This window comes from Dipodomys merriami, unplaced genomic scaffold, assembly GCF_024711535.1.
Source record: "Dipodomys merriami isolate MVZ:Mamm:240054 unplaced genomic scaffold, mDipMer1.0.p SCAF_345, whole genome shotgun sequence".
NCBI lineage: Eukaryota > Metazoa > Chordata > Mammalia > Rodentia > Heteromyidae > Dipodomys > Dipodomys merriami.
The window spans coordinates 795,643-821,596 of record NW_027204993.1 but is presented as its reverse complement, the minus strand read 5'-3'; the positions used below and the strand labels follow the sequence as shown (position 1 = coordinate 821,596).

Genomic DNA, 25,954 nt, shown 5'->3' with positions numbered 1-25,954 from the left:
GCGCACGGGTGCATGCGCACACATCCACACACGCACACTAAGAATTACACACATTTGGATCCATTGAGATCTTTGGCTAAGACCTAAAGTGTTAATGTTCAAAGGTTAAATCTTACCAAGTATAGTCATAGGCCAGTGGTATGATTTGGAGGGAGATTATTGAGATTTAGAACTTCTGACATTTAGGCTATGCTACTGAAAGGTGCTTTTATTTTGGGGGGGGCAGTGGTTAATCACATCTGAAATTCTGGGCTTCGTGCATGCTAGGCATGTACACTACCACTAAGCCACCTTCCTAGCACTATTTAACAGTTTTTAAGAGGGGAAAAAAAAATACAGCTGTAGGCCAGACCCTGGTGGCTCCCAACTATAATTCTGGTTCCTCAGGAGGCTGAGGTCTGAGGATCATGGTTCAAGGCTAGTCAATTCAGGAAAGCCCAAGAGACTCTTGCCTCCAGGTTAACCACCCAAAAAAAAAGCCGGAACTCAAGTGGTGGAGCACTAGCCTTGCGCAAAACAGCTAAGGGACAATGCCCAGGGTCCTAAGTTTAAGCCCCAAACCTGGCACAGAAAATACAAAAAGAATGACCCTCTAGCCTAATGCTGGGGGCTCACATCTGTAATCCTAGCTATTCAACAGGCTAGAGTTGAGATTCAAGGCTAGAATACGCAGGAAAGTTCCCTAGACTCCCTCTCCAAAATAGCCAGCAAAAAGCAGGGCTGGAGCTATGACTGAAGTGGTAGAGCACCAGCATCACCAGCAGTGAATCCCTGAATTCAAACTCCAGCACCATCCCCTTCACGCCCCCCTCCCCCCACCAACAGCGACCAGACCCCGAATGCCCTGAGCTAGGTATGGTTGTGCACACCTAGAATCCCAGCACTCTGAAGGCTAAGGCGATTTTGAGTTCAAGGTCAGGCTGGACTATTTAGCAAGATCTTGTCTCAATCCCAATGATCATTGCCGTGAGCATGATGTACAAGAGAGGCGAAAACTCAAACACACACATTTGCTAGTCTCCCCCAAGCCACCAAGTCCACCCAAGTGGACTGAGTTCAAGCCCCAGGACTGGCACAAATAACAAAGTGTAGGAGAGCAGTTGGTCTAGGTTATAGGCAAAGGAAGGCTTGCATTTGTGAATCTTGTAGCCCAGGGTGGGGGTGGGGGTGGGGGCTGAGGGTTGGGGGGGTTGGGGGAGGGGATGCAGTACGGATCGTGTGGATGGCTAGTTTTCTTGCTCCACCTTTACCCATTTGGATTCGAGTTCATCCTTATCTGAAATATAACATTTCCCCTGTCCTCAAAGTAAGAGATGTCACTCTGTGACCCCAGGATTGTTCTAGAACTGGTGATCTGCCCTCCCCCCCATCTCGTGGGGGCTGGGATTGCAGGCTGGCATGTTGCCACACAGAGCTGATACTTCTTTCTTCTGATGGCTTTGGGGTTTGAATGGGAGCAAGCCCCCAGCCTCTTTTCTATGTTGTACTGGGTATGTTACTCTTTTGAAGAAAGGACTTCACAAGAACATTTGGTGTGCCCCCGGCATCCTTGGTCTTTATTTCTTTACCCTGTGTTGTGATGCAGATCTTTCCTTGTTTTGTCTATCATTCCGTGGGCCACCGATTGACAGATACATTTAGAAACTGTAAACTTTCTTGGTGTAGTTGACCTTTCACGTGGTTTATAGCAAGGAAATCTGAACTGATAAGGAACAGATACTAAGCTTTAGATCTCCGAATGTTTACTGGAAGTGACTTGAAAGGTAGAAAAGGAACTTAATCTCTTGGTTGGGCTCATATGCAAATGACAATTCAAGGAACTATCTTTTAAAATATCTTAAAAAATGACCGGTGCTCGGCACACTCTTGGCCCTGAGTTCAAACCCCCTACCACCTGCTCTGCGCCCCCCAGAAAAAGACTCTAGCGCTGGTGTGTGGTGGTGTACGTGTAATTCCAGTCCTTTACGGGGACGGAGGCAAGGAGGCTCTGGTTTTGAGGCCAGCCTGGGCTAAATAGCTGATCCTTTCCAAAAGCAAAAGTCTTGGGAATCCTAAGCTTTAAGCCCTGAGGTTAAGTGTTCATTTCTTGTTGTCAACTTGTTTTTTCTTCCCGAAATGTGAGGGCACGGAACCCCAATGTTACGATGTCTCTTTGGTGGACAGGAAGAGCAAGTTGAGCATAATCTCCACCAAAAAGGCAAAGCATTAGTGGCTGGGCACAGTGGCACATGCCTGTAATCTCAGCTCTTTAGGAGGCTGAGATCTGAGGACAGTGGTTCAAAGCCAGTCCAGGCAGGAAAGTCCGGGAGACCGTTATCTCCAGCGAGTCACCAGAAAGCCGGAAGTGGCGCTGTGGCTCAAGGGGTAGAGCGCCGGCCTTGAGCTGAAGAGCTGCGGGACAGCGCCCAGGCCCAGAGTTCAGGCCCCACGACCACCACCATGAAGAACAAAAATATGTTCCAAATGACCAAAGGTACCTTGGAAGGTTGGAGACCCAGGAGATTCCCATCAAGAGCCAAGGCCTCCGTGGAAGATCAAAGGCAGAATGTTTCAAATATGAGTAGATACATTTTCTCCCCTGTTCAGTAGAACCCCGGGTGTGACCCCCCCAAGGCCATTGACTCCACCCCTGTGAGCCCCACATTTTTCAGATAAGGTTTTCTTGTCCCCTGCTGGCCTGGGGCAGCTCTCCTCCTCCATAATACCTCCCACGAAGCTGGCATTACAGGCGTGCGTCACCGAGCCGGGCACGCACTACAAACATGCTTCCAGGGCATTTTTACCATTCTCCCTCAGGGAGTAAAGGGTGTGCTGGCTCAGGCCCCATGCAGGGACCTTTTGTGGGACTGCCAGGGCCAGCGTGACCCCAGCCTGTCTTCCTAGGGGGTACTGAGGGTGCTCTGGAGGCCTTTGCTGTGGGAACCCACAGGAAAGAGAACACACAAGCCCATTGGGAAGCATCTGGCCTGCTGGCTCAGATCATGATGGCGATGCAGGTCTGCGTGTACCTTTCCCACACCCCGGGAGGAAGATGGAAATCAACAGCAGCGTCGTCCGATAAAAGAAAATGATCAAAGACATTCTGCTGGCCGGCCCCCTGCCGTAGTGCACGCCTGTAATGCCCGACACGGGGGCAGGAGCTGGAGTTGGAGGCCCGGCTGACCTACTTAGCATGTACAAGTACACATGCAAGAAATTAAGGCAGAAGAGACCCAAGTTTATAACTTCTAAGGTGCACAGACTACTTTGCTAGGCAGGATTTTGTATGTATGTCATTTTTAATCAGTCTAGTGGTGAGCTTCTAAGATGCAAAAAACAACATTTATTTTTGGTTGGTCCTGGGGCTTGAACTCAGGGCCTGGGCACTGTCTCTGAGCTTTTGTGCTCAAGGCTAGCACTCTACCACGTGAGCCACAGCGCCACTTCCGGCTTTTTCTCTGTCTGTGGTACTGAGGAATCGAACCCAGGGCTTCATGCATGCGAGGCGAGCGCTCTACCACTGAGCCACCTGCCCAGCCCCTGAGATGTAAATCTTATACACAGTATGCACAATAGCATAGAGAATGCAAGTTACAATCTAGAAACGATCCACAGGACAGCTTCGTGTTACTACTGGGCTATTGTGTTGTCAGCCGTGTCCCTTCCCAGCATTCACTTCACTTGGGGGGGGGCAGGAAGAGGGGGCTGCGGAGTGACGTCAGTCTAAGGCCGGCCAGAGTTAGAGTGTGCCCCATCTCAGGAGATCTGTATGTGCTGTCCGAGCAGATCTTCCTTCTCTTTAGTCTTTAATGCAGTGTGACAAGTGTCTTACCCAAGCATTTGAACTTGTATTCAATGTGAGCAATCTGCGTGGTGGACAGTATGCAGAGCGAGTGTGGTGGTTCAATGAAGACCCCCCACATTTTTCTGTGCACCCCCCTTTTCCTCCCCCCACCCCTCCATGACCCTCTGGATAGTTGGGGGAAAAAATGATTGTTTTCAGTTGTGGGACTTGAACTCAGGACTTGGCACTCTGCCGCTTGAATCACAACTCCACTGCTGGTTTTTAGTGGTTTCATTGGCAAGAAGAGTCTCACAGACTGTCCTGCCCGGGCTGGCTTTGAACTGTGATCCTCAGATCTCAGCCGCCTCCTGAGAAGCTGGGAGTATAGGTGTGAGCCACCAGCGTCTGGCTCAAGTTGCAATTTGGTGGGGTTTGATTTTTTAAAACCCCAGCACACCTCAGGCAGACTGCTCGCAGCTATTGTCGAGATCATGATTCATACTCAAAAGTAGCACTCGTATCTTTGCACATTCTAGCAAACAGCTTACACTGTCTATTTAGAGGCGTGTAAACAGTGAGTAACGGCTTTCCTCCGCCTGAGCCGTGCTGAACGCGCTAGTGAATGAACCCGCAACACTTACTTTCATTACTTGAGATCGTTTTGGTCCATTCTCCAATTATATATTTTGATTCAAAGTCTTCTATACATAATGGCAGCATTTGGCTAGTTACAGTAGCTCACACCTGTAATCCCGGCTACTTGGGAGTGGGGTGAGGATCAGGACAACTGCCAATTAACAAAACAAACACCAAACTCAGTGGCTCACACCTATAATCCCAGCTACTTTGGAGGCTGAGATCTGAGGATCACGGTTCCAAACCAGCTCAGGCAGGAAAGTCCATGAGACTCTTAACTTCCAATGAGCCACCAAAAAGCCACAAGTGGAGCTGTGGTTCGAGTGGTAGAGACCCAGCCTTGAGCAACAAAAGCTTATGGTCAGTGCTTAGATCCTGAGTTCAAACACTAGTACTAGCACCCAAAAACACACAAACCCCCCCCCCCCCAATCCAGACTCACACAGGTGACAGAATGAACTTAATTAGGACGCGTAGTGCTGGGAAATGGAGGGTCTCATTCAATGTTTGGGATCTCATGGAAAGGAGGAAATAAAATGGAGAGCTAATTCCTAGATAGTATTTATTTTGTCGGTCGTGGGGCTTGAGCTCTGGGCCTGGGCGCTGTCCCTGAGCGCTTCAGCTCCAGGCTGGCGCTCTACCACTTGAGCCACAGCACCACTTCCGGTTTTCTGGTGGTTCATGGGAGATCAGAGTCTCACAGACTTTTCCTGCCCAGGCTGGCTTTGAACCCGGATCCTCCGATCTCAGCCTCCTGAGGAGCTAGGATGACAGGCGGGGAGCCACCCATGCCCAGCCCACTTCCAGTCTTTGATTGGTTAACTGGCGAGAAGAGTCTCACAGAGACTTTCCGGCCTGAGCTGGCCTTCAACCTCGATCCTCAGATCTCAGCCTCCTGACTATCTAGGATGCCAGGCGGGAGCCACTGTGCGGGGGCCCTAGACAGAATGAATATGGGGGCTCCATAAAGAGACACAGTACTGCCAGCTGCCCTGCCCGGCCTTGTGCGGTTGGCACACTCAACGCACGCATCTCTTCTCCTTCTAGATAAAGGCTTGACTTGGAGCGAGGAGGAGCGAATCCAGGAGGCACGATCAAGATGTGCAGCGCCATGGCCGCCAAGTTGTGGTTTCTGACCGACCGGCGCATCCGGGAGGACTATCCCCAGAAAGAGATCCTGCGTGCGCTCAAGGCCAAGTGCTGTGAGGAGGAGCTAGACTTCCGGGCGGTGGTGATGGACGAGGTGGTGCTAACCGTGGAACAGGGAAATCTGGGTAAGTCGTGGCCAGCCAGGAGCGGCATGTGCACTGGGAGTGGTAGGCCTGTGCCGCCGGGCGATGGCGCTCTCTCCTTGCTAAGTATCAGAAGAGGGGCTCTGTTGGTACCTGTGGGAAATCCTTGGGAGGGAAATGTAAAGATGCCTTTGTAGCCCAGCGCCGTAGCTCACGCCTGTAATCCCAGCAACTCAGGAGGCTGAGATCTGAGGATCGAGGTTCAAAGCCAGCCCGGGTAGCAACCAAATGTTGGGTACAATAGGCTGAACAGATCCTTTAACTTGGCAGGGAAGTAGCCAGCCCTTTCTCGGGCCGAAGGTGTGGGTGCTCACTGGACTTCATTCCTGAGCGCCCCCGCTCCCCCCTTTTGCTGTTTCTGATGACAAGTGAATTTTCACGGCTGGCTTCATTGCCAGTGACAATCATTTCTCCACTTTGTTTCTGTAGACTTTTTCTCTGCCATTTGTGTAGCCATGGCTATTTTATGGGGAAAGAAAATATAATAATTCACATGCATATAATATAGATACGGTTTTTGTTTTTGTTGTTGTTGTTTTTGTGCTGTTCCTGGGACTTGAACTCATGGCCTGGCCACGGTCCCTGAGCTTTTGCGCTCAAGGCTAGAACTAAACCTCTTGAAACCATAGCTACACTTGCAGTTTTTTGGTGTTTTGGAGAATAGTGTCTCACAGACACTTTTCCTGCCCTGGCTGGCTTTGAACCACGATCCTCAGATCTCAGCCTCCTGAGGAGCTGGGATTCCAGGCGGGAGCCACTAACTGGTACCTAGTGCAATTTTTTTTTTGTTAGTTGTGGGTCTTGAACTCAGGGCCTGGGCACTGTCCCTGTGTTATTGTTGTTGTTATTATTATTAATTATATGTATATTTTTTGCCGATGTGGTACTGAGGAATTGAACCCAGGACCTCATGCATGCTAGGCAAGCACTGTACCACTGAGCCACATTTCCCGCCCCTAGATTCTGTAGGTTTTGGAAAAGAACCAGTTAATCATTATATTGAATGAAAGATGGTTGGGAAACAAAGGCCACAATGCTATTGCCTGTTTGTGTGCTTTCTGTGGGGGTCTTTCTCTCTCTCTTTCTCTCTTTCTCTCTCTCCCCCTCCTTCCCTCCCTCCCTTCCTTCCTGTCTGTCTGTCTCTCTTTCTTTCATTTATTTTATTATTATTATTGTTGTTGTTGTTGTTGGTTGTGGGGCTTGAACTCTGGGCCTGGGCGCTGTCCCTGTGGTCTTCAGCTCAAGGCGAGCGCTCTACCACTTGAGCCACTTCGGGTTTTCTGGTGGTTCACTGGAGATCAGAGTCTCACAGACTTTCTTGCCCAGGCTGGCTTTGAACCATGATCCTCAGATCCCAGCCTCCTGAGTAGCTGGGATTACAGGCGTGAGCCACCAGCGCCCGGCCTTCTCCCCTCTTTAAATTGCAACGTGGCAGAGCTGGGCAGTAATGAGGGGTTTGCTGTCTCCCTTTGTTCTCTCTAGGACTGATGGGAAAGAAGGGAATTTTTTTGGCTTTCTCATTCCCCAGATAGCACATATGCATCCCTTCTGAGATAAAAATTTCTTTTGCCTGTGCTTAGATAAGACTCAAAACATATTCAGAAATTGCAAAAGCAAACCGTCACTCACGGCGTTAGGAAATGAAATACATCTGGTTAAGGAGCAGGCACACAAATGAGCAAGTCAGGCTTTCACATGATCAGCACTTCCTTACACTCGTCTTGCTCTTTGTGGCTTTGTAGTTAGCGTACGAGTTCTTCTTAGTCACCCATCATAAGGAGTTTGAAAAGTTTTATGTCACTTTTGAGATTTATCTCCCTCTTGGTAGCACAGATCTCTATTTTCACTGTTTTCAAAACCACGAGAGACCCTGTAATACGTGTTACACATGGGAGGCAGATCCTTGTTCCATGCGCCTGCTGTGCTGGTGGAGATGCTGTGTGTGTGCGTGTGTGTGTGTGCGTGTGTGTGTGTGTGTGTGTCTTGAGTTTAGGGCCTGGGCACTTTTTGTTCAAGGCTAGTGCTCTACCATTTAAAGCCACAACTCCGCTTCTGGCTTTTTGGTGGTTCATTGGCAATACGAGCCTCACCAACATCCTGCCTGGGCTGGCTTTGGATCTCCATCCTCAGATCTCAAGTCTTCTGAGTAGCTTGGGTCGCAGGCAGCAGCCACTGGTAGCTGCTTGCTTGCTTGCTTGCTTGCTTGCTTGCTTGCTTGCTTGCTTGCTTGCTTGCTTGCGGCCTGCCTGCCTGCCTGCCTGCCTGCCTGCCTGCCTTCCTTCCTTCCTTCCTTCCTTCCTTCCTTCCTTCCTTCCTTCCTTCCTTCCTTCCTTCCGACTTGATTTTATTTTTCTGTGTGGCAAATGCCAGTTTTGGGGAGAAGGTAGAAGAAATCATTGTCAAGTAATAGAGCAGTTTTCTGGGCTTTTCTGTGACTACTATAGACTTTTTAAAAAATCAGTCATAGTGCTTGAACTCAGGGACTGGGCACTGTCCCTGTGTTCTTTTGCCGTCTACCACTTTGAGCCATAGTTCCACTTCCTGTATTTAGGTGGTTGATTGGAGATACGAGTCTCCTGGCCTTTCCTGTCCAGGCAGGCTTTGAACCAGGATCCTCAGATCTCAGCCTCCCGAGTAGCTAGGATTACAAGCCACCAGCACCAGCTTACAACAGACCTATAAATATAAATATAAATATATCTATATAATGTATATATATGCATGCATAGGTTATTGTTACTGTAAAGGTCATGTACAGAGGGCTCACAGTGATATATATAAGTCAGGTAATAAGTACATTTCGTTTTAAACAGTGTCCCCCCTCCCCTTTTTCCCTGCCATCCCCAACCACAGGTTGTGGAGTTCATTTTCAGCGTAGTGTCTAGTGATTACCCCTGCTGCATTCATTCACCCTTTCCCTCCTTTTCTGTGCGGCCCCCCCCCCCCCCCCCCCGCCATCCCAAAGGCAACTAAACGTACAAATAAGACAAAAGGTAAAGAAACAAAAAAAAAAAAAACAGCAACAAAGAAAAAAAAAACCTCTTTTGTTTCCATTCCTTGGAGTGTACCTTGATAAATATTATAGCAACGTATTGCATGTGGATATGGAGCCTTTATGATCCTCTCCTAAGAATATCCTCCTTTGAGCTCACCATGTGCATGGCTGGAGACCTGGGTAATTGATCATGTCTCTGGTTTTTTGTCTTTTACCGTCCAGTGTGTTTGTAAATCTACTAGTCTTCAATGTGACTACTGTCGATCCCTTATTCTACCTCTTGTCCAACTTGAACTCATAGCCCGAGAAAGAATATGTTCATTTTGGTTCAAGATTGTTTGGTTCTGTTTAATTTCAGCAGGCTAGTTTAGCTTTCATTATCTCTCAACAAAATGAACTAATGTGGCGGTTTTACAAGTGTCCCTCTCCTCATTCTACTCTTTTTTTTTTTGTACCTTTAGAATCTTGTGGGATTATCATTTGTCTCAAAAGGGCTTCTTTTTAGCCGGACACTGGTGGCTTGTTCCTATAATCCTACTACTCAGGAAGCTGAGATCTGAGGATCAGGGTTCGAAGCCTGGAAAGTCCAGGAGCTCTTATCTCCAATTAACCATCCCAAAACTTGGAAGTGGCGCTGTGGCTCAAAACTGGTAGAGCACTAGCCTTGAGCATAAATGCTCAGGGACAAGACCCAGGCCCTGAGTTCAAGCCCCAGGATGGGCAAGGAAAAAAAAATATTTTTTAATTTAAAAAGTACTTCCTAGCTGGGCACCGGTGGCTTTCACCTGTGATCCTAGCTACTCAGGAGGCTGAGATCTGAGGATCACAGTTCAAAGCCAGCCCGGACGGGAAAGTCCATGAGACTCTTATCTCCACTGAACCACCAGAAAACCAGAAGTGGCGCTGTGAATCAAGTGGTAGAGCGCTAGCCTTGAGCTAAAGAGCTCAGGGAACAGTGTCCAGGCTCAGAGTTCAAGTCCTACAACCACCACCAACAACAAAGTACTTCTTTTTACACATAAATGACAGGAAAAGTGCATGCTGGTGGCACTAACTATGGAAGGAGATAGATGGAATGTGAATAAACAATGTTGAAATTTGAATATGAGTGTTGGAAAGAAACACATATTTTAAAAAATGGAAACGGGGGGGGGGGTGGGGAGTAGCAACATCTTGGTCTTGTATTCCTTGACATTTTCCTAACTAGAATGAGGTCGGATAGAAGCTGAAGAAACTACTCCTTCAAAACAAAAACAAAAACCTGCACTATAAGATCAAATGAGCTCATTAGGAGAAACATATTTAGAAATACACAGACATCCTGCAGCTCCTTATTCTGCTTTCTTCCCTCCCCAGGTAGCATCCGAAGAAATGAGGATATTTATCCTTTCCCACATTTTATATATCTGTGGACACCCGTTCTCAGCTTTTTCTCGTAATAACTGAACAGATAGCTGTGTGGAAATCATTACATCCGCATAAACTGTGACGTATTAGATCGTGAGGGTTGAACGTGGGGTCTGGCTAGTTTATTGGAGATCCTTCATTGGAAATCAAGTTTATGGCCTTTGAACCACGATCCTCCCATCTCAGCCTCCCGCGTAGCCGGGACGACAGGCGGGAGCCACAGCGCCCGGCTCGGTGACTGTTGCTGCGTGTGCCCTCGTAATGGTTTCGCTTCCCGCCGGTGTGTTTCAGGCGTGCGGATCAATGGAGAGCTCATCTCTGCGTACCCGCAGGTGGTGGTCGTGAGGGTCCCCACACCCTGGGTGCAGAGCGACAGTGACATCACCGTCCTGCGCCACCTGGAGAAAATGGGCTGCCGCCTGATGAACCGCCCCCAGGCCATCCTCAACTGTGTGAACAAGTTCTGGACGTTTCAGGAGCTGGCCGGCCACGGCGTTCCTTTACCAGACACCTTCTCCTACGGTAAGATCGCACACAAGGGGAGACCGCTGGACGAGATGATCCCGTGGGGTATGGTGGCGCACACCTGTAGTCCCAGCCCTTGCCCCACAGACCTTTGGTTTGAGGTCCAAGATGACAGAATTTGGTACTTCTGTTAGTATTTTCATAATCCCTTCATTTCATAATCCCTTTTTTTGAGTTGTTTTTAAAGAAAATGACTAATCTTTTAAAAAGATAAAAGATCTTTTCCTCCCCCCCCCCCCCAAAAAAAAAGGTCAGTCTACTGTGCATTAATAACTCACTGGCAATGTGGTGATCAGCATTCCCCTTGGGTACTAACTTGCTCAGAAAGCACCCAGTGCTCATTTACTGGCTTCCCGGTCATAGATAAGTCCAGGCCGGCATAAACAGTGTTATGCTAATCTACTTCCTGCCTTTCCAGTTCTTCTAGGTAGGGAAGGTCTATACCAAGTTTGAGTCTTCAACTAAGGTATTTCTTGAAAATAAATGTCCAGGTCCATGGCTGGAGGTTTAATGAAGCTTTAAAAAGAAGTCTCTGTCCTCTTCTCGTAAGGACATTTCAAAAGGGTCGCTTTCCCCTCTCCCCACCCCAATGGTACGTGCATGAGGCCCTGGGTTCGATTCCTCAGCACCACATAAGCAGAAAAAAAAAGCCGGAAGTGGCGCTGTGGCTCAAGGGGTAGAGCGCCAGCTTTGAGCTGAAGAGCTGAGGGACAGCGCCCAGGCCCAGAGTTCAGGCCCCACGACCAGACCCATAAAAAAAAAAACCCCAAAACAGTCCTCTTCACTCGGATGTTGATGGATTGTAGTTTGGGGTGTTGGTCATCTTGATTTCTCAGAATTTGCAGTAACGTCATGAACCTTTTCCTGGCTTAGTTTTTCCTTTATCATTGCATTGAGTTAAAATTTATTTATTTTTTACAAATTAGAATCCACTTGGCCTAAGATTGCTTCTTATCATCTACTCCTGGGCTGGGAGGCAAGCCAAATGTCAGGCAGAATGCAGAACTTAGTGTTTAAACCTTGCCTGGCTTCTTAGCTATATACAAGGCTGACATCTGAGGATCAGGGTTCAAAGCCAGTCCCAGCAAGAAAGTCCATGAGACTTTTTTTTTTTTTTGGTCAGTCCTGGGGCTTGAACTCAGGACCTGGGTGCTGTCCCTGAGCTTCTCTGTGCTCAAGGCGAGCACTCTACCACTGGAGCCACAGCGCCACTTCAGGCTTTTTCTGTATATGTGGTACTGAGGAATCGAACTCAGGGCTTCATGTATGCAAGGCGAGCACTCTACCACTGAGCCACCTGCCCAGCCCCCTGAGACTTATTTCCAATTGACTATCAGAGCGCCAGAAGTGGAGCTGTGGCTCAAATTGGTAGAGTGCCAGCCTGGAGCACAGAGAGGCTCTAGACAGTCCAGACTCTTAAGGGGGGAAAAAAAATGGATGTTTTAACTGGATCGACCTTCAATGCATATTCGATGTTTATGTTTATCGATTCATATTGGTTTTCTCCCAGAAAAATACAGTGTAGCTGTTAGGTTTTTCAAAAGAGGTAGCCGAGTAAGACCTGCGCCACGCACGTGGTGTTCAGGGAAGGGGGAGGTTTATTCAGTAGACCCGCTGGGACCAGGCCAGGTTGGCACTCCACGCGGCTGCGAAAGGCCTGGGAAAGAGAGAGAGCTGGGAAAGAGAGAGGAAAGAGCTAGAAAAGAGCAGAGAGAGAGAGTCTGGGCCTGGACTAGGCCTTATTTAGGGTCTGGCGGAGAAAGGTGTGGCCACATCAAATTCAGATGTGACCTCCGCGGATGCAGATGTGACCTCTTCCAGGTGTGCCAGTTGCCTAGGTAATGCAGGTCCTGGGCGGAGACTTTGCTGCGAGGGGGGTGGAGTCTGCTGGGGGAGGGTGGAGTCTGCTGGAGGGGGTGGAGTCTGCTGGAGGGGGTGGAGTCTGCTGGAGGGGGTGGAGTCTTCTGGAGGAGGTGGAGTCTGCTGGGGGAGGGTGGAGTCTTCTGGAGGGGGTGGAGTCTGCTGGAGGGGGTGGAGTCTGCTGGAGGAGGTGGAGTCTGCTGGAGGAGGTGGAGTCTGCTGGAGGAGGTGGAGTCTGCTGGAGGGGGTGGAGTCTTCTGGAGGGGGTGGAGTCTGCTGGAGGGGGTGGAGTCTGCTGGAGGGGGTGGAGTCTGCTGGAGGGGGTGGAGTCTTCTGGAGGGGGTGGAGTCTGCTGGGGGAGGGTGGAGTCTGCTGGAGGAGGTGGAGTCTGCTGGGGGAGGGTGGAGTCTGCTGGGGGAGGGTGGAGTCTGCTGGAGGAGGTGGAGTCTGCTGGAGGAGGTGGAGTCTGCTGGAGGGGGTGGAGTCTGCTGGAGGGGGTGGAGTCTGCTGGAGGAGGTGGAGTCTGCTGGAGGGGGTGGAGTCTGCTGGAGGGGGTGGAGTCTGCTGGAGGGGGTGGAGTCTGCTGGAGGGGGTGGAGTCTGCTGGAGGAGGTGGAGTCTGCTGGAGGAGGTGGAGTCTGCTGGAGGGGGTGGAGTCTGCTGGAGGAGGTGGAGTCTGCTGGAGGAGGTGGAGTCTGCTGGAGGGGGTGGAGTCTGCTGGAGGGGTGGAGTCTGCTGGAGGAGGGTGGAGTCTGCTGGGGGAGGGTGGAGCCTGCTGGAGGGGTGGAGTCTGCTGGAGGGGGTGGAGCCTGCTGGCCATCCAGGAGCGGAGCTTACAGTAGCCCTGAAGCCCTTGGCCTCTGCCTTTCTCGCTCACATTTTACTCTTTGCTCATTCCAGGCGGCCATGAAAACTTCGCCAAAATGATCGACGAGGCGGAGGTGCTGGAGTTCCCCATGGTGGTGAAGAACACACGAGGCCACAGAGGTGCGTAGCAGCTGTCGGCACAGTCATTCTAAAGGTTGGCCTGCCGGGGACCGTGCAGCTTCTAGAAGGTTACCATAAGAAGTTCAGTATGGCCACCTGAGATCTCTGCTCAGAGATGAGCCCAGAGGGTTTTTTTTTTTTTTTTTTTGCCAGTCCTGGGGCTTGAACTCAGGGCCTGGGCGCTGTCCCTGATTCTTTTGCTCAAGGCTAGTGCTCTACCACTTGAGCCACAGCGCCACTTCTGCCTTTTGCTGTTTACATGGTAGTGAGGAATCGAACCTAGGGCTTCATGCGTGCTGGGCGAGCGCTCTACCACTGAGCCCCAGCCCCAGCTGTGGCCAGAGATTTTACCAGCCCTACTTAGAACCAAGCATCCTCAGCTAGCCTAGACCTTACGAAAGAGACCAAGGTGAATTCTACTTTACCCTAGGAGCTTGAGAACGAGGGAATGCAATAGAAGATTCTTAACTTGGTCTTCATACATGGTTTGTATGGGACTATTTCACTTACTCTTTTATTTTTTTTCTTTTTCCCAGTCCTGGGGCTTGAACTCAGGGCTGGGGTGCTTTTCCCTGAGCTCTCTGCTCACCTTCCCAGGTCCTTGCTTAATCTTAACGAAATTAATGTGGTATAAGCAACGGATCTATACATCAACATTTACATATGTACTTACAGGGGCTGGGAATGTGGCTTCATGGTAGAGCACTTGTCTAACATGCAGGAAGCCCTGGGTTCGATTCCTCAGAACCACTTATGCAGAAAAAGCCAGGAGTGGCGCTGTAGCTTAAGTGGTAGAGTGCTAGCCTTGAGCAAAAGAAGCTCAGGGACTGGAGCTGGGCAGGTGGCTCAGTGGTAGAGTACTTGCCTTGCATGCATGAGGCCCTGAGTTCGATTCCTCAGTACCACATATGCAGAAAAATCCCGAAGTGGCGCTGTGGCTCAAGTGGTAGAGCGCTAGCCTTGAGCTGAAGAGTTGAGGTGCCCAGGCCCAGAGTTCAGGCCCCAGGATGGAGGGGAAAGAAGAAGAAGTTCAGGGACAGTGTCCAGGCCCTAAGTTCAAGCCTCAGGACTGGCCAAAAAAAAAAATCATGTATGTTTACGTATACATGTACACGCATACATGTACACATGTGTTTGCATATACGCATATACATATGTCTACAAGCAAGCACACATACTCAGCTGCTCATGGTTTGATGGCGTGCATATGTATTATATATTCATATTATGTATGTACATGTTATAATAGATATAGTATATGTGATATAAGTGCATATCTGCATGTGTATATCATAGGTACATACACTGTATGTACTATGTAGTAAATGGGTATATGTACTGCTGCTGTATTGTGCTATAGATCAAATACACCTATGTAATAGATGCAGCTTTACTTTGGATCTTTCGATCACAGGCAAAGCTGTTTTCTTGGCACGAGATAAGCATCATTTGGCCGATCTGAGCCATCTTATTCGCCACGAAGCGCCGTACCTGTTCCAGAAGTATGTCCAGGAGTCTCACGGGAGAGATGTCCGGGTCATCGTGGTCGGCGGGCGCGTGGTTGGCACCATGTTACGCTGCTCCACCGACGGGCGCATGCAGAGCAACTGCTCACTAGGTAAAACGCGGCGCGAGTGTTTGTGCACCTTGTCCCCCACCGGGCTCGCGTATAGCCACAGGTCTTCTTGAACTCAGGGCCTCGTGATTGCTTTTTAGCTTAAGGCTGGCGCTCTACCACTTGAACCACACCTCTACTTCCAGCATTTTGCTGGCAAGTTAGAGATAAGAGTCTTAGCAATTTGTCTGCCTTGGCTGACCTTGAACCCAGATCCTCAGATCTCCGCCTCCTGAGTAGCTAGGATTATAGGCGTGAGCCACCACTAGCGCCTGGCTAGAGACACCCTGTTAATTTGAGTCCATTCAAGCTGTGGCCTGATCCATATAGTCGGTGGAGCAGACAAGGCGAATGAGAGCTCATGTGCTGTCTGTCTGTCTGTCTGTCTGCCTGCCTGTCCGTATCCCCCCTGCTTGCTTGCTCTGGAATTTTCCTAGTCCTAATTTCTTAGTGCCCTAATCTAACTCATGCTTTATACATTGCTTTTTTGGTGGTGGTGGTGGTGGTGGTGGTGGGGTTTTTTGTTGGTCGTGGGGCTTGAACTCTGGGCCTTGATGCTGTTCCCCGAGCTGCTTTTGTTCAAGGCTGGTGCTCTACCACTTGAGCCACGGCTCCACTTCTGGTTTTCTGGTGGTTCATGGGAGATCAGAGCCTCACGGACTTTCCTGCCTGGGCTGGCCTTGAACCGTGATCCTCCGATCTCAGCCTCCGGAGTGGCTGGGATGACAGGCGGGGGAGCCCCAGGTGCCAAGCTTGAAGGCCCTCATTTCATTCAGAAAAAAAGCGAGAGAATGAAACCTAACCAAACCCCCTGCGTCTGTGCAGCGCCGTGAAATCCCGCGTGGGTGTATTCCTGGTGGCCGCTTCAGGCCCGCCACCCCCCGGGCACGGCGGTCAGCGAGGGAGGGGTGGTGGTGCAGCCCGTGGGTGGCCCCTCGCCCGGGATGTGCGGAGGCCCCGCGGGTTCGAGTCCCAGCCTTGTCCAGAGCGAGCCCCAGCGAGCCCCGGGTGGCCGCCGCCTGTCCTCCCAGCTGCCCAGGAGGCCGAGGTCGGAGGATCGCGGTGGGAGGCCCGATCTCAGCGAGCGGGAAGCGCGCTGGGGCCCCGGTGGCAGGGCGCCCGCCGATGACCCCCCGGTCCCCCCTTTGTGTCGCGCAGGTGGCGTGGGCATGATGTGCACCCTCAGCGAGCAGGGCAAGCAGCTGGCCGTCCAGGTGTCCAACATCCTGGGCATGGACGTGTGCGGCATCGACCTGCTCATGAAGGACGACGGCTCCTTCTGCGTGTGCGAGGCCAACGCCAACGTAGGTTTCATGGCCTTCGACAAGGCCTGCAATCTAGACGTAGCTGGCACCATAGCGGACTACGCCGCCTCCCTCCTGCCCTCGGGCCGCCTCACCCGCCGCATGTCGCTGCTGTCCGTCGTGTCCACGGCCAGCGAGACGAGCGAGCCCGAGCTGGGGCCCGCGGCCGGGGCGGCGGGCGACCACATGAGCGCCTGCTCCAGCTCCAGCTCGGTCGACAGCGACCCCGAGAGCAGCACGGAGCGCGAGCCGCTGGGCCAGCTGCCCGGGGGCCTGTTCAACATGAACCAGCTGCTAGCCAATGAGATCAAACTCCTGGTCGAGTGACCCAATCGCCCGGCCACGCTCGCCCCAACCCCCCCATTTATTTTTTGGTCCCTCCCCCTCCTCCCCTCCCTTTTCTTTTCCTTATTATTATTATTATTATTATTTCTCCCCCCTCCTCCCCCCCCACTTTTTCTTTTCTTTTCTTTTTTTTTTTTTTTAAAAAACCAACTTGCAATGCTGTTCATGTAGGACGCTCAGGAGAAGAGAACATGAGTAGCGAGAGGAGAAGCATTGACTTTGGTCTTTCCTTGCGCAGCCTCTGCTGCAGGGAGAGGCAGCAGGGTGGGGTCTGGCTAGCGAGATGGGGGCCCTAAGAGCCAACCTGGAAAATTCTGCCCCAGGCCCCTGCTGTGGGACCAGTCCAACAAGGACTCACCTGAGTCCTTGCTGTTGTTTATTTTTTTATACAACCACAACAAATCACCACCACCACCACCCCAAAACCCCCCAACTGTTTGGTTTGGGCCAAAATAGCTCCTAGCCATAACTTTCTGGGCCTGATGTCTATATAGACAGCAGGTGGAGACTTAAGCTGCCTAAATTACCAGCATTTTGCCCAGGCAGATGCCACAATCTGCCATTTTCCCTGTTGGTCCACTAGCAGCCTTGGCTCATTGTTGATTCCATCTCCAGGGGCTCTTCTATTGGAGTTTCTCATTTTTTTGTGTGTGCGTGTGTGTGTTTTGTTTTTGTTTTTGTTTTTGTTTTTTTTTTGTCTTTGGTTCCCCGCCCCCACCCCTTAATTCGGGTGGGAGGGACTGCGTGATTCTCACCAATAAAGTTTGTCCATGACCGAATCGGCATGATTGCATGGTACAGAAGCGGGTGTGAACAGTATTGCAATGTCTGGTGTAGCAGAAGTAACCTGTAGATAAAGTCCCACTAGTCGCTAGGACGTGCATTGGCTTGTATTTGTTCAGTGTTTTAGTCTTTTTTTTTTTTTTTTCTGGAAAGATGATCCGCTCTGTTAATGTTGCTTTTGCATTGCTTTGCTGTTTTAATACATGCAAGTCTTAACATTTCCCTGTTCCACACCTGTCTCTCCAACCACGGCCAAAGCGAAGCGAGCGAGCTGCTCTTGCTGATGACCCGATACTGATCAGAACTGTCCCTGGCAAAGTTTGCCTCTCCCTTGATTTATTTGTGTGGTCGGTCGGTTCTTTTTCTTGTGTGGTGGGTTGGACATTTAAAAGATGAGGACGAGAGGAAGTATTCTTAAGAGGTCCAGAAGGCTTGTTGGGTTCTTCAGGATGGCGCTTCTGCTGCCCGAGGTACACGGACAGCTGCGGTGCTCACGTTCCGTGGATGCACGCACGTGTGGCTGTGTTCTTGCTTTCTTCGTTACCCCAGCCCAACTGGAAGGATAGATCCTAGAGAATGGAGCATGATGGGCAACACAGTTTTTCTCTTTTAATTTCGAAAAAGGGGTTGTTTTTAGCGACTTAGACTCTTCAGCGGGGTAGAGATTCTCACCTAAAGACAACAGAACTGCTTCTTAGGCCTTTGTGTGCACGTGCGTGCGTGCGTGCGTGTGTGTGTGTGTGTGTGTGTGTGTGTGTGTGTGCGTGCGCGTGTGTGCGCGTGTGCGTGTATGTATACGTGGTTTGGTTCCCCCCCTTTGCTTCTAGACTGTTCTAGATTGTTCTAGATTGTTCTAGACTATTCTAGATTGTTCTAGACTGCTCTGGATTGTTCTAGACTGTCAACGATTTCTTCAAGGCTCTGTGCTTTCCTTCAGTGCTATGGCTATGCATTTTCTCTTTTTACATATAGGCCTTGGGGGCGGGGGGGGGGGGGGAGGGTTGTGGGGGCGGGTGGGCGTGATGTTTTTTCCCTGGGAAATTTCCCCGGCCTTCAGCCTTCGATGTTGACCAATCTTCCTAGTCTCTTCAAAAGCCCCAAACCTGCCTACAATATGAGTCTTTTGAACCCTGGCCACAGTACACCCCCCCCCCCCCCCGCCTCCCCCTATTCCCCCTCTCCTGTGGTGGGCACCCGAGGGTCGAAGTGGCCATCGACAGAGCAACGTCACTCAGTTTTTACATGACAGCAGCGAGTTGGCCGCTGCCTTCTAGCCTTCCCACGACTCCTTTTCCTCCAGACGGACCGCACACGTAATTTCGGACACTGCTAGAGAGACAATAATAAAAGATCAGTATTAACCAGCTCTCACAGAGGTTTGATCATGCTTCATTGTATAGTTTTTGCCCCATTTTCCAAAAGGATGTAATAAACAAAAACGTGGTTTCCCCACCCCCCCTCCTCTTTCCCCGTAGAATTAAATACTATTAAAATTGAGTGAAAGGTTGATCGTTGACAAATAGCATAGTAATTTGTGAGCTGTTCTCATTTCACTGCAGAAGAAAGGCACTCCAGACACCTTTTAAAAGGGGAGAGTGATCCCATCTGAAAGAAATAGCCTTTTTCAGGACCAAGTACTTCTGACCATTACCAGAAGGAAATACTTTGGTACTTTTCCCAGACATTCATCTCTTGGTGGATACATACTATTTGGTGTAGAGAAATCAATGAAGAACCGGTTAATCCCATCATCTTGGTGGTGGCTACCTCCTACGACCCACACATTAAATAGGACCCACCAGAGATAGAACACGGTCTCTCCATATAGGTTCATACATTGAAAAGCACAACAAATAGAAAAACCTCTTTATCTTGTGTTGGTGGGGGAAGGGGTCCAGGAGAAATGTAGCTCTGTCCCTGTTTGCCCTTCTACCAAGTTAAGCAGACGGAAGCAGACATATTTCACTGTACTTTCTCTCACTGTTCATATTTTCTGGGCACTATATTCCAACATAGCCAGCAGCCTCTTGGGGAACTTTTACAAAGGCAGGAAGGGTCATTTTAGCAGGGTGATCTTTTTGAATTCTCTCAAATTAAGGTAAAGAACAGATCTTTGTGAAAGAACTCAAAAAGGAAACCCAGCAGATACTTAAGGAATCCTTTTTTTTGGTGTGAATTGCTCTTTCTCATTGTTTTAACCACTTGTATGATCTTTGGGACAATTATGAGATACAGTGTTTTGGTTTTCTTTTTCCCCCTTTTAATCAAACGTGTGTAATAATGATTCCAAAAGCTGACTGAACTGTAAACGTGTTCGTATCTGTTCAAAGTTGTATGGATAAATTGTATTTTTTACAGTAAGTCTTTCGGATACTGCTTTTATGTTCCCCCATGATAAAAACTGGACTTTGAATCTCTCTATCCCTTGGAACTTCCCATTTTTAATAGTCTTTTATCTTTTGGGGGTGCTCTTCATTCATTGGCCCATTCCTCCTGGTTTTTCTCCAATGAACTTTTGAGATCTTTCTGTGTGTGTGCTATCCTAAGAAAACCACCCTGGGATATTTATCGCTGGCTGTCATCCTGCGTGTTATCAGACTATGTGAAGGACACGAGCGACAGCATTGAGAAACCCCACGGACTTTGAGCATCGTCTTCTTTTTCCTCAAGATCGGAGCCATGGAAAAACCAATTCTCTTCATTCAGTTGAACCCCTTATTTGGGGCTGGGGGGAATGGGTGTTACAGACATTGTACTATCAACCCTGTGTCCTGTTTTCTCCTGGCGCACGTGTTTTTTTTGTTTGTTTGTTTTGTTTTGTTTTAAGAAGGTTTGTGGGCTATTTGGCTGATGAGACACAATTCCCTTCTAAGAAAATGTAGGTGCGTAGACAGGTAACCGCTGCTGCTACTGTGTTTGTTTGTTTGTTGACTTTTATTTAAAATGTTGTTTCTGTTGTACTAGGATTTTTTTTAAATGTAATATACTGCAGGATGGATCGCCAGGTTCACTGCTTTCTTTTTTCTTTTTTGTTTTTCTGTTGTTTTTTTGTTTTTTTAAAGCAACAGTTTTGCTTAGCCTCTAATTTAGGTGCCTGAAGAGCTTGGAGTTTAGAATGTTTCAGTAGTGGACAGAAATCTGCTGTTGGAATCTTCTAGTCTTCCAGGTTTCATTGGAAATGGTTTACTTTCATTTGGATTTATTTATTATTATTATTATTATTATTATTGTTTGTGTGTGGTATTTTATTTGCTTTCTTCCCAGTGCCATTTAAAAAAAAAACACACCAAAAACCATGCCATGTGGGGTTGGCTGTCTTAACTCTAGTGACATTTTTTTTTCTATCTTAATGAAAGTTTGACTTTAAAACTTCCTTATATGTTTTGCAATTTATTTTTTAGACCTGTTTTCTAAAAAGAATATTCTTCTAACGATGTGTACTGTTACTGTTCTTTGCCAGCCTTTTCAGGAGCCAAACCCCCCCCCCCAAAAAAAAAAAACTCAAAAAACCAAATACAAACAAAGCAAACATTACCCAGAGAAAAAAAAACTTCCCTTCTTCTTCTTCTTCCCCTTTCCTGATGATGATGATGAGAGAGAGAAGTAATGAGAGCTTTTGGGGGTCAGTACCCCGCTAAGTCCCTCGCCCCTCAATATGGCAGCTACCTAATGAGTGATCATTCTACGATTTGGACCAGGCCCAGCCCAGCCCAGCCCTGCCCGCCGACAGGTAATTTCATTCTAGCTCTTTCTCTTCCACCACTGCCTAACGTTTTGCTTTATTTTCTCAAGTTTGCTTATCTGCGCTTTAACGTCAACCACGGGTTGGCCTACTTCTTACTTGGGGGAAACAAACAAACAAAAAAGATGGTTAATTAAGTATGCCTTGCAAATAATCGGATTCCCAAAGAGCTTTTGGGGTGGTGGGGGGAGATGCAATTGGAATTGATTGGGATTGAAAATCAGATCTTGGGGGGGGTGGATTTTGTTTGTTTGGAACCCTATCCCTGGCTTCCATGTTTCCTTGCTTGGCTGTAGATACGGAAGTATTGACCAAGGGTGACTTTTTCTTTCTTTTTGGCTTTCTTTTTGTTGGGGGGGTCTGTTTATTTCTCCTGTGGTGTGACTCTGGCTGAAGCTTTTTCCAGGGGTTGGTGTTTGGCACACACAATGAGCTCACAGTAGAAAGACATCAATTAGGAATGGACAGGTATGGAAAACTAGAGATTGTTAACAAGGTTCTGCTTACATCTATATGTTGTATTTCTATATGTATAGATTCACTTAGGAGAAAACCTTAGTGAGAGACAGTGGTGACCCACAGATCATAAAGGATCGTGGGGGGACAGCAGCAGAATGAATCCCTGTAGCGCGTCGGACCCCTCCCATTCCTTCTTCTAATAAAGAATGGAGCTGTTTGAGCTGATTGTCAAATTCGTCTGATGACAGCATCAGCTGACCCCAGGGGAGGCGCTAGCCTTTCCCCAAAGATCTGGTGAGCGGAAGTTGGCTGGTGGACACTTTGCCAGCTGCTGGCTGGGCTAGGAGAGGGGTTTGCCCAGCAGATCCCTCCTGGATGCTCCCCGTGAGACTCAGCAGAATGTGGGTGCGCATGGGGTACCCCCACTGGAGCATGACGGGCTTGGCATTCCGCTTTTCCATCGTTACCATTTTGAGGCCGCTCACCTAGCCCATCCACCTTGGCTGCGGTGGTGGGGTTTGGGGAACCTTGGGGTCAGGGGGGTGAACTGTTGTTGTTTTAGGTCTCAGTCAGACAGCCCTGTACCCCAGGTCCCAGAAGCCTCTAGAAGCCTCTAGAAGCATCGAACACGGCGCAAGCCTGCAGCACCAGCTTCTCCTGCTCAGGTGCATCCCCTATGCAGAGGTCAAAGGGCGCATCCCCTATGCAGAGGTCAAGGGGCAGGGCTTGGTGGGGAAGGAGGAGTCAGAGAAGTGATCCCCTTGGGCATTGTCACTAGGGGGGCAGCTTTTAGGGCTATTTCCCTGTCTTTATCTCCTGACATGTTTGTTTTGTTTGGGGGGGAAGGGAGGGGAGGGGAGGAGGTTCTGAATAGTTTTCTCCACATCAAGTTGGGACGACCATTGAAAGAGGGCAGGCCGGAACAAATGGTGGGGAGCGGGGTGAGGGGGGACAGAAGTGGAAACTTGGGTTTTAACCAGCAGGAAATAATGGATGCTGCATGAATGCTGCCGTGCATTTGTCCTCGTTCCGCATCGCCAGTGTCTGGGTGTGCATAGCTCTAGAAAAATGTGTCTTCATGGTCAGTCCTTTTTTTCTTTAATTTCAAAGGACTTCATGAACTTGTGACTCTTTTGCCAAAAAGGAAAGAAAGAAAAAAATACCCATTGCTCTTTATGGGCATGCAAATGCTCCCCTATTTTAAATGCAGGTGACTGCATGCGTTGGTGTTTTAATGCAATCAGCAATCAGCAAGTCCCAAACACTGAAACCACAAGGCAGGTAAACAACCTAATCCCTTAAGTTTCTAGAAGTCTCTCTTGTCTTGATGCATCTTCCCACAGTTCTTTGGGTGGTCTTTGGCCTTCCTGTGTACGGGACGATGTATGGATGTGTCCAATGGAAGGCTAGGGAAGGATCGAGACTAAAACTGAACAGAAGTGTATTTTAGTTAAGATGACGCCCTGCGTGCACATAGCTTTTTTGTTTTAAGGGTTCCTTCTTCCGCATGAGCATCCACCATACAAATGGTTTAGCTTTTCTCTGACTAGGTTGATTACGCCCCCCCCCCCTGATTTTTGGAATTTGGGGGGAGGGTTGTAGGGGGGGGCAAAGATGGAAACATGGGTGCACATGTGCAAATGTGACATGTCAAAGAGGGAGTCCATTTAATCGGGATAGTAAGCGAGAACTTTCTCTATATGCCCTTCTGCTTCAGCAGAGAAATAAACTGATAGGTAGTAGCAGCAGAGAAATCCTTCAGATGGCTGACTTCCGCCTTCCACCTTCTGGCTTCTGCTGTGGCATTTTCCTGGGAGAGGAAGGAGACCAAGACAGATAAAGCAGACATGGAGGCCAGGCCGACTTTTCCCTGGTGAGTGACGGGCCCTGGCAGGCATTTGTGCATTGGGGTTTCATGGTCTATATTCTGTGCGATCACAAATCCTTAGGTTGAATTGAACTTCCAGCTCATTCTTGGTATTGTTGGTGGTGGTGTTCTGCTTGAGTTAGCACATTGATGTATGTATGCAGAAATTATGCTGTAAGTCTGATTTCTTTCTTTGATGATGATGATGATGATTTTCCTGTCTTGGGACTTGAACTCAGGACCTGGGCGCTGTCCCTGAGCCTCTTTGTGCTCAAGGCTAGCACTCTACCACTTGAGCCACAGCTCCACTTCTAGGTTTTCCAGGATCGTGTCTTATAGATACAGAGTTACGGCTTTCCTGCCCAGGCTGGCCTCGAACTGTGATCCTCCGATCTCAGCCTCCTGAGTAGCTGGGATGATAGGCCGGAATCCCTGGTGCCTGGCTTCTCCAATGCTTTAAAGTCTCACTGCTTTGCTCTCCGTTTCCTGTCAACTTGGAGACCGTGTGAACGGTGATTAAGTGAGCATGTTTTCTCCTACAGGTTCTAGAAGTCACCAGAAGGTTCTTGGCTCACCTCCCTGACAGGATGAATGCAGACGGACTTGAGTCAGCTTTTTTTCCAAGCAGAGACCAAGAAAGCTCTAGCCTGTTTAGCCCAGGGTGCTTTCTGAAATAGAAACGACGACACAGCTGAGCGCGGCTGGTTCTTTGGGCCGTGGCGCTCCCACCCGGTCCCGTGGAGACCGGAATTAGTCCCGGTACGTAGCGACTTCAGTTCCACTGGTTTTTCCTAGATTGGGCTCTTCTTGTCCCTCACAGGACTCTACTGGTGTGTCTCCCTGTAGTCTCTCCCCAGTCCTACTGTGTGTGTGTGTGTGTGTGTGTGTGTGTGTGTGTGTGTGTGTGTGTGTGGTGTGTGGTGTGTGTGTGTGTGTGTGTAAAGTCTGCTTTCTGACAAGGTCCTATTTTAGCTCCCAGTCTCCCGTTCCTTCATGGTGCTTGGCCTTTTGGATCTGTTGGGGCCGCTGCAGGACGTTGAGGAGTTCTTGATGAAAATAGCACTAACTGTGCTTACACACTAGCCGAGGGGGTGAGGACGCCATGAGTCACACATGTATTGTGCTGAGCATCGAGAACACTGTTTAATAAATACTGTCCGTTCTGTACATTGTGGCTCGTGATGCTTTATTTTAAGGCTTCTGAGTCTTTGTGTTCTTTCATTTCTTTATTTTTTCCCCTTTGGTCCTGGGATTTGAACTCAGGACTTGGGTGCTGTCCTTGAGTTCTTTTGCTCAAGGCTGGCGCTCTACCACTTGAGCCACAGCACCACTTCCAGTTTTCTGGTGGTTTATTGGAGAGCAGAGTCTCACGGACTTTCCTTCCATGGCTGGCTTTGAATCACGATCCTCAGATCTCAGCCTCCTGAGTAGCTGGGATGACAGGCGTGAGCCACCAGCACCCAGCTCACGTCTGGCTTTTTGCTGGCTAATTGGAGAAAAATCTTGGGAACTTTCTTGGACCCTGGGGTCCCACTGCAGGCCTCAGATCTCAGGCTCCTAAACAGCTGGGATTACAGGAATGACCTACAGTGCCCAAGGCATATACATTTGCATAGAGGTGTTAGAGTAGAATAAAATAGCCAGAAGCTGGTGGCTTGCACTTGTAATCTTAACTACTCAGGAGGCTGAGATCTGAGGATCTCAGTTAGAAGCCAACCCAATTAATCTCCAATAAACCACCAGAAAACCTGAAGTGGTACTGTGGCTCAAGTGGTAGAGCACTTGCCTTGAGCTGAAGAGCTCAGGGACAGCGCCCAGGCCCAGAGTTCAAACGCTAGGATGCTCCCTCCCCCCACCCCACCCCCCAAAAAAAGATAGTGACATCCTTAGGATAGAAGCAGATAGAAGCAGGGAAAGCCCCGTCTCCTGCTGGGTATGGTGGGACATGCCTGTAATCTCGGCTTTGGAGAGGCAAAAGCGGGGACACTGCACAGTTGAGTCCAGCCTGGGCAGTTTAACAACACCAGATCTCAAAAGCTCAGTTATCAGCAATCAGTTTTCGGATACTGAGATAGCAGACAAGACAGATAATACAACCATAAAATAACAGGCAGCCAAGAAAAGAACTCATGGCTGGGATGATAGGAGAATGCTTCTGCACCCAGCCTCTTCTGTTGAGAGGCGGCCCATGATCCCAGGATCCCCCCCCAGCAAGGCCAGGGTGACAGGCCCACCACACCTTGCCCAGCCTTTTGTTGAAGTGGGAGGAGTCTCCACGGTCTGCCAAGGCCCCCATTGGACCACGATCCTCCTATTATAATATTCAGCCTCCTCCTAAGCAGCCGGGATTATAGCCGTGAGCCACTGGTCCAGGA

At 49.2% G+C, this 25,954-nt stretch overlaps 1 protein-coding gene across 6 annotated transcripts in view; it reads left to right on the top strand.

Annotated features, from left to right (window-relative positions):
• LOC138803654 (beta-citrylglutamate synthase B) overlaps positions 1 to 24,723 on the top strand; it is a 46,786-nt gene extending 22,063 nt beyond the window's left edge. For 2 of the 6 annotated variants that reach the window (XM_069987703.1, XM_069987702.1), the window contains exons 2-6: positions 5,447 to 5,673; positions 10,385 to 10,615; positions 13,378 to 13,464; positions 14,879 to 15,082; positions 16,238 to 17,681. In XM_069987703.1, coding sequence (XP_069843804.1) covers positions 5,499 to 5,673; positions 10,385 to 10,615; positions 13,378 to 13,464; positions 14,879 to 15,082; positions 16,238 to 16,710 — 1,170 coding nt within the window. In that variant the 5' untranslated portion in view covers positions 5,447 to 5,498 and the 3' untranslated portion in view covers positions 16,711 to 17,681. Of the gene's footprint in view, positions 1 to 5,446; positions 5,674 to 10,384; positions 10,616 to 13,377; positions 13,465 to 14,878; positions 15,083 to 16,237; positions 17,682 to 23,429; positions 23,586 to 24,121 lie in introns of those variants that run through there. The other 4 variants (XR_011364999.1, XM_069987706.1, XM_069987705.1 and 1 more) reach the window with 4 other exon arrangements.
• Positions 24,724 to 25,954: the final 1,231 nt, after the last annotated feature.